Source organism: Danio rerio, chromosome 1 (genome assembly GCF_049306965.1).
Source record: "Danio rerio strain Tuebingen ecotype United States chromosome 1, GRCz12tu, whole genome shotgun sequence".
Taxonomy (NCBI): domain Eukaryota; kingdom Metazoa; phylum Chordata; class Actinopteri; order Cypriniformes; family Danionidae; genus Danio; species Danio rerio.
Genome location: NC_133176.1, coordinates 42,876,799 through 42,885,391, shown reverse-complemented (window position 1 = coordinate 42,885,391; position 8,593 = coordinate 42,876,799). Strand labels below are relative to the sequence as shown.

At 40.0% G+C, this 8,593-nt stretch overlaps 1 protein-coding gene across 49 annotated transcripts in view; it reads right to left on the bottom strand.

Moving 5' to 3' along the window:
* Positions 1 to 287: 287 nt before the first annotated feature.
* The window catches only part of tenm3 (teneurin transmembrane protein 3), a 421,902-nt gene continuing 413,596 nt past the window's right edge, over positions 288 to 8,593 (bottom strand). For 48 of the 49 annotated variants that reach the window (XM_068221974.2, XM_068222090.2, XM_073954574.1 and 45 more), the window contains 4 exons: positions 7,937 to 8,233; positions 4,781 to 6,392; positions 4,525 to 4,655; positions 3,321 to 4,243 (listed from right to left, as the gene is read on the bottom strand). In XM_068221974.2, coding sequence (XP_068078075.1) covers positions 3,485 to 4,243; positions 4,525 to 4,655; positions 4,781 to 6,392; positions 7,937 to 8,233 — 2,799 coding nt within the window. In that variant the 3' untranslated portion in view covers positions 3,321 to 3,484. Of the gene's footprint in view, positions 4,244 to 4,524; positions 4,656 to 4,780; positions 6,393 to 7,936; positions 8,234 to 8,593 lie in introns of all 49 variants that reach the window. The other variant, NM_001365543.1, reaches the window with a different exon arrangement.

Here is an 8,593-nt window from a genome sequence, read left to right as displayed (position 1 = left end):
ATTACAGAGGTTTTGGATCTGGTTTCAGTTTTGGTAGATACTCAAAATCAAATGACTCGTACTCAAAGACAAAAACCTGATTGGTACATCCCTGTTTAGAACCAATTTTAGTATGAACGTTTTTTTGTATGAAAACTTTGATACGCTCATTTCACACACAAATCTGAATATATAATGAATGAGATCCATTAGATTTAAGAAGGACATGCTACCCAAAATTGCAATCTTCTGGCTAAATGTAAACGTTGTGGTCAGATTTGTGTAATGGACTAATAAATACACAACCCTTTTGAATATTACATTTTATTTTTATGATTGATCTCTGTGGAGCATTAAACATGTTGAAGATAAAAGGTAATGAATCCAGCAGTGACCTAGTTTAGATTACATCAAAATTGCACTTTAATTGCACTCTAAACAGACGTGTCTATCAAATGGAAACCATGAGCCTTTTTCCAAATGCTGCGTGGCTATAAAAACAATACAAAAGCAAAACTGAGCAAAAACAAAGAACAGAAGAACATCAGTAATACAACTTCCTCTAAACCCTCATTACAAACGAGAGATTGCAAGATAAGTTATAGAATTTACAGGTGAAATCACTTCAGTTTTGTAGTATTTGTTTGGAACATGTAAAACAGGTAATACAAAATACACAAAATGTAGAGGCTGTTCTGAAAAAAAACAAAACAAAAAACAAAACAAAACAAAACAATGGTTGATTTGTTGCAATAGCAACAAAGCTTATCACACACAGCATTTTCAGTACTCCCACAAATTGTCACACAATGCACACATTTTAGGAGTACCAAATCCCACATCAGATCTGATATGAGAAAAAGTTAAGTGACTGTGAACTGTGATAACAATGGCATTTATTTCAAACGTTTAAATTAAATACTGATGATTTTTCTGTACAGGCATCTTTCCTTTTAACGCAGGAAAAAGAACCGGTTTTTACAATCTCCCTCAGATCAGACCAGAGACATGACGACTGCAATAATGTATAATGTAGAGGCATCATCTTCAACATATACATTTTAGTGCAAAGAAATATCAAAACAGACCACGTACATATTGGCACTAATATTCTGTAAGAAAAGTGTCCTTCCTTTGATTCGCCGGGTTTACACTGTATGCATGCAATAGCAAACATATCAGGACATTTTCTGTTCTCACAGACCTTTATATTCTCCTCGCTACTCTGTAACGTTTTCCCCAAATCCGCTTCTGTTAAGCTAGTTCTGGGTTCTGATAAGAATACCTTCAGTATGTTGACAAGCATTTGTTCACACACACTGATTGAGTGAGTACAGTGGTCACTCCTCACGCATCTTCGCAGAATCCCTTTAGGGCTTCCATATTGCAGTGGTTCTTGTTCTGGTTATTACTAGTGTATTAAATAAGTGCTCCCTTTTTTCTCTTTACAGAAGGAAAAGTTCAACCTAACAACGAGCTCAGACCTTTAGCCATCAGTCAAAAACTGAGAATCCCAAACAAAACCTCACAGGTAGGAAATATCCCCTTCAGACCTGCACTCACACATGAATAGAAAAATAGGTACAATTACATGATTGATTTAAAAACTTGTCGTAGGAAAACAACAAACTAAAACGGAAACAATATTTTCTCATTCATTAGTCAGAACATTTTATTTTATACAATCTTTAAAAAGCCTTTACAAAAACAGTATCTGAAGAAGGAGGCAGTCCATTTAGGCATACAAATTATTATTATTACTATTTTTTCTTTTGGGGTGATCACTTTAATGTGGTGCTTTCAGATGAATGCATTGGTTGTCAAAGAAATCCTGAATCAATCTCCTTCATATGGGTCATGGTGGAATTATCCTTTAAAGAAGCTGTTCACTCAGATTTAGTTCTGTCAGAATTGCTCTAGCTGTAGGATTTCTTTACAGAAATTCGGCTCCATGCCAACCACTTATTTTTGGCATCGAAACACGATCATAGGGCAGTATCTGTGATCACTGGAAAAAGCCAGAGAACTCTAGCTGCTGTCAAATGACCCTTTTGATTCAGTAGAGCTGTTCTTCATGTCAAAGGAGTTTGTTAGTCATGGTTAAAATGCAGAGATATAAACTCCTTGTAAGTTTTTCCCCATGCTGAAAGTGGCAACACACATTAACATTAGTGTGATATGTCCTTCATTTAAAATATTAAAAAGAGCGGAAACTAAAAATAAATTAAAAAAATCTTATCTCTGGGTAGAAAGCAAGGCTATTTCTGGACAGAAAGTGAGGCTTTCATTTTGAAACTCATTCCAGTTAGACAGAACAATACCATGACATTACTGTAAAAGGCAAAGTACTAAACCCTTGTTAGGATGTAGTATTTCCCCAACCCACGGTTGGACAACAGCTACTCTAAACCTATAGATTTGGCAGTAATGCCATGAAACCACTGAGCGTATTTAGACAATCTGAAAAATAGAATGAAAAAACAATCAGTTCAGAGGATGGGAAGAGAAAACAAGAGAAAAACCAATGCTGAGGATTCAATGACACAGTACAGCTGATTTTATTTCAGTTAGCATTACCACAAATTTTGATAAAATATTAAAATTCATGAGTATAAACAGTAATGCATGACAAGACGAAAAAGTCTCAATATTTGTAAGGTTTTATTTTTATGTATAAACACTGTACATAAATTACTTTCTCTGCGACTAATATTGTTGTACGGATAAGTGGAATTTTTTTTTCTTTTTAAAAAAATCCATAAAGATATTCTAACATCTCTTGTCAAAGTACCGGTCAGTATTGAGATATATATTTATATATTTAGTTCTGTCAGTTTCCGCTCTCTTCACCACTTGGGTTGGTTCAGTAATGAGATTGTACACTCTGGTTTGATTATATGAACCACAGCTGTGTCCCTTAAGAAATCAAAGCAAAAGAAAGACAATCAACTAGCTCACAGTCTGAAAACCCAGTCCGCATTAGTTGAAAAGACATTTTTTTTTTCTGAGAACAAGGATGCCCAGACAGTAAGAACCACTGAATTACAGTCACTGCCTTGTGAAACTTGTATCGCAACATTATATAAGTTCTTCAGGGTGCAGTGGTCTTCACATGTAAACACGTTTTCCTTTCTTTCTCCTCCATTTTATCACTGACCAAGTCACTTTAAGGGTTTATATATAAAAAAGCAAAAAAAAAGAAGGCAAAAACAAATAATAATAATTGAGTTTTTTCCTTGGGTTTTGCTCTGGTAGAGAGTCCATTATCCATTCAATGCAATAATGTGGACAAATGTGTAGGTTGGTGGTGTGATTAAGTCAATGAGAGGAAGTGCCTCATGTTTCTTTTTTGTATAATTGCGGTGTGTGTGTGGCACTTAGGCACAACTCCTCACTTCTCGAACATAACACCTTCCCTTTAGTCTCTGAGAAGGGAGCTCTGGGAAAGTTAACACGGGGGAGCGGAGGGGCAGTAGTCTGTCGAACAGTCTTTGCAGTCAGACTGTTACCTCTTCCCTATCTCACTCTGCCTCAGGAACTGGACATTGTTGGCACTGTCGGCCAGTTCAGGGTATTGCTCCACTGATAGTACATAGTAACCATCGTAACCCAGCACCTTCCCAGAGCTGAGCAACTGCCTCTTCTCCCCCTCTGTCCATAGACGCACTCCCTCCTCCCCGTCACGCACACGCTGTTGCTCCCGTGCCCATGCACTTGACAGTGCTCTCTGACGGGCCTGTTCTAAGACACGTGCTTTCTCCTCATCCAGTGTCATGCCATAGCGCACATGCAGAGCCAATGCGCCATATTGCAACTCCACATCTGCAAAACGACGTGTCCGCCCATTGACTACGGTGGTAGACTGTGACACTGTTACATTGACACCGTTCTCTAGACTCTTGCGGCCACTTGTGAGTCGCAGAGCACCCAGGTCACTTTCAGGCAGGCTGGTCTTTATGAAGTAGTGTGTGTCACGACCTTCCACTGTGAAGTGCAGATCTTCTAGATAGAAGGCATTGTTGAGGACGGTGGCCACTTTAATGCAGTCCTCATTTGCTATGTTCAGTGCGTTGGTGGCCACCTGGCCCTTACTGGTAATGGCAAGCATCACACCTTTACCAATTAGGGATTTGACTGTGGCAAACCACAGCCAAGGTTTTTCTCTGCTTGATCGTCGTCGGCTTAACTGGATCTCAGGCATCCTCTCAAATGACAGGAAAGCCTTGGCCTGTCTCATTACCTCCTGCTGCACCCCTGAAATGGACTGAAAAGGACAGAAAAAAAGACACATTAATACCAATTCATATCATATGAATATGAATAAAATGTGTGAACATTGAGTCTTCGCATGAATGACACCAATAAACCAGGGCAAATGTTTTACCAGAATGACATGATATGCATAGTAAAATGACAAAATTGTCATTGCATTTTTTAAAACTACATTTGCAATTTTTCAAAATGATCCTGCAAAGTAGCTAATGTTGGAAAGAGGATGTCAAAAATATTTAGTAAACAAAATGTTATTAAAATTAGATGGCTTACCGGTAGGTCATCCCATAGCTGACTCTTCCTCATTTCTAGTGAGGGTTGGGTGAGGTCAAACTTAGGGATGGGAAATCCAGGGATGACATTATGCAGATGAAATCCAAATGTCACCAGCCAGATGTTGACATCTATGAATAAAAAAAAACAGACAATAAATATAAATTTCACACATTACCCTGTTTATTGGAATAAATACATGTGGAATTGACATTTTTTCTATCAATGTGTATGCAGGAAGGGTCTTTTCTCTCACCTGTGACATACTCCTTGACCTCATGAATCTTGCTTATGGGATTGTTATTTCGAAACATGTACAAGTTGAAGGGTGCTGGGTCCTTTCCCACCCTTGTCCAGGTACTAATATCTGGGGTGGTCCAACGACCTGCTTGAATGTCATAGTCCCGCTCTCCAAAGTGCAGCAATCTTGTTAAAGGGTCATATAGACCGCCATGGAACCCGATAACCAATTGGAAGTCAGGATTTGAGTCAAAGTAGATCTCCCCATAAGCAGTATATTGCACCTGCTTGAGGAGAAGCCCGTTGCTGCTGAAGACTGCGAGTGGTGTTCCTGTGTTGTCGCAAGCGATGTAAAACTCCTCACCACTGCTGATCTCCATGGCAAACAGATGGCCTTGTAGGTCATAGTATAGCGAGGTAATTTCAGAGCTGGAGTGATTGTACACATGGGTGATCCGCGTCGGGTAGTTGAGGTCCGCATAAAAGAACTGAAGGTGCTGGCCCAGACTATTACGAGAGGCCAGGCGTCTTCCTAGCCCATCATAGCGGTACTGGATGGTCCAGCCACTGGCTTTACTATGTACCCGAACCAAGAGACCCTTGGAATTGTACTCAAAGATTTCTGCACCTCTTTGGCGCAGAAAGCCATCTTCATCCATACGATACTGCACATCGCCCAGCCGTGTGATGCGGTCCCTTAGGTCATATCGAAGGGGAGTAAGTCTTGCACTGTTGCCAGGGTTCAGTAGATGTAAGTTGCCATTCAAGTCATAATTATACCGCCACATCATTTTCTCATTCAGGTAGACTGTCTGCAGTTGCCCGTCGACATCATACTCATAGCCATATTTGGTGGTGTTTGCAAACGGACCAATCTTAATTTCCCTTTTGGTGACACGGCCCATGTTGTCATACTGGATGGTGATCCAGTACATGAGGGAGCGAAAGATCTCATACTGGATCTCCTTGATGCGGCCATGAACATCAAAGTGCTTTGTATATGTCATTACAGCTGTTGATATGATCTGGTTTATGTCGTAATAGATGACACCGAATTTTCCAAACTGCTCTACCTTGCCAGAAATGTCATCAAATTGATAAAGGTCGATAGGGAGTGGGGTTTCGTTTATAACTCCCTGCATGCTGGTGACTCTGAAGCTATTGTCATAGGTGTAGTCGAAGCGGGCATTGACCATTCCATCCTCGCTGAAGCGGAATATCTGCCGGTCCACCAATGGTCCTATTTGTCGATATCTGATTGAGCAAATGAAACCCTCACTCTGCAGGTTGACAGTTTTCAGCACACCTGCTGTCTCATCATAGGTGAAGCTGACTCGTGTGCTGTCATATAAGATTTCAGACAGCTTGTTCTGTCTGCGGTACTTGTAGAGGACACGGCGGCCAGTGCCTAAGTGTGCCACCCTCAAGAGCTGGCCATCCTCACTGTAGTCAACTGTAACCGATGCATTACTTTCTGGTGGGTTGTAGATGTTGCGGTAGTAGCCAACAGAGCGGATAGTTTGCATGGTGTGACGGGCAACGCTTGGCATGGTGATGGCAGAGAGTCGGTCCTGGAGATCATAATCAAAGATGTACTGCCGCTGGCTGTGCAAAAGCAGCACCATAGACTGTAGGTCAAAAGGTAGGAAAGAAGAGAAATTAACTTAAACAATTGCTTACTCTTCCTTGCATACTATTAAAATGCAAATGGTGTGCTATAGCAGGTATTAACGCTCCATTTGGTGATTATTTTCTTGCCTAATTGAGTTCTCCTTGACCCTCAAGATGCTAAATGCAGGTCTGTTTAACGTGTGTGCCTGCATAAATATAAAATGTTCTACAATTACTGACTTTAGCCTCGTGATGTGCCTGTACTTGCCTCAATAAGGTGTGTTGAAAACTGCTTTCATGCTCTGAATATTATGGAACTACAGCATCAGTAAAAAGAAGGGGCTTTAAATTGCATCTGTATGCTAAGCTGGAAGCTTGAGGTAAACAAACAAGTCAGCAAGTTGCCTTTAAGTTATGAATGACAGAGGCCTCATGTTTATTCTGTGCCTGTTTTGGGTCTTGTTGGGCAATGCGAGAGGTGAGTTGAAGCAAAGGATGATAAATAAGTGTTTCTTGCTGTGGGGCTTAAGTACTGACATCCCTGGGATCCTTCTGTTGAACAGATCTAAGACTGTTGCATTCAGAGCTGCTGCATCACTACGCATCTTCATGTCTTGCCTGGTAAAATAAGCACACTGACTGACGTCTGCAGATTTTTAGGGCTATCCGTAGAGTTCTCTCCATCTTGGGGAATTGCTACAGTGGGTGTCAACCTTTTAATGCCTTCACCTTGTCAACCATACTAGGACAGACATTATTCTAGTTCCCTAGGCACTACTGGTGGCATATGTTTGATATACTCTCACTGGTCACGCTACCTGCACATGTGGCAGGCGACGGAAAGACAGACTACCCATGCATATTTAATATACACATTTGCACAGTGTTTTTCTTTCCACAAAACTTCTATGGTTCCTGTTGAGAGCTTTCTTGAAGGAAACTGACTTTTTGTCTGGTAACTGTAACTCAGTAAAACCTCTACCTAACTAAACGTCAATTAACCATCTTTGATAATTATTAGTTATTTGCAAGAATACAGAGTACAACACATGCACGCTATTCTTTTCATATTACTCTCTTTTTTTCCATTTAGACTTAAAGGAATTTTCATTTTGAGACTGTAATCTTTTCTATACAAGACCTTACCAAACAATTTCGCTCTCAACAAACATACAGTTTATGTTTCTCTCTGCACACCCCACTTTCTGAAGTCTATAAACCAGCCACGTCAATCCACAGAAATATCTGACCCCTGGAAATTTAGGGGTCTTTTAGTACAGCTATTTCTCTGAACAAACCCAATTCATGTTTGTGCTGTTGACACTGTGGTAATAGTATGCTTCTGGAGAACCATTTCAAAGAGAGTACCACCTGTAAATCTCAGTTATGGTGGAGTATTTTGGACACCCAGAACTATAAGAAACAGATCACCCAGAAATAAAGATTTCCGTCCAACACCCATGTTGTTTCAACCCAGTGTTCTTCATGTGTCATTATTATATTACCAAGCTCCAAAAATGCTTCTACCTTTTAAGAGACGTACCAAAAATTGACATCTCACCTTGTCCAAATAAGTGTAACTCCAGATTTTGGCATCAGCGAAGGTTCTGGAGACTATTCTTCCCTGGCTGTCATATTCTACCCTCTCGGTTGTAGGGCCTCTCTGGAGACTTGTGACCTGGCCAGTGCTGGAATAGGTCAGGTTGACGGACATCAGCTTACTGCTGGGCACCCACAGTGTAGGATGGCCAGATGCGTCATAGACAATCTTCAGAAGAAACTTTCGGTGGTCGTCATATATTTTCTCTGTGCGCAATGAACGGTCATAATCCACAGACAGCAGATTTCTGCCATTGACCTTTAAGAAAGGAAAACAATTTTCATATTTATTAGATACCAGGCACAATTTTGAGTCAACTTTTACCCCACTTTTGTTACCGTTTTCACTTTTCAAGACTGCATACAAGATAAAAAAAATGCATATACATTGAACACTCTTTAAATCTTTAAATATTTTGAATTTATATTATTGAAGATGATCCTGCAATTGCCACTCAGAGGATCTAATTTGCAAAAGCACTTTCTTTTATAACAATTAAGATTACTTTATTGCTGCTTTGAGGTAATCTGTTCCTCTTTTGTGGAACAAATTAAATAGGAAGGAGAACAATAGAGAATGTTGTTATAATGCAGCTGCCCATTGTAATAAAGAAAATTA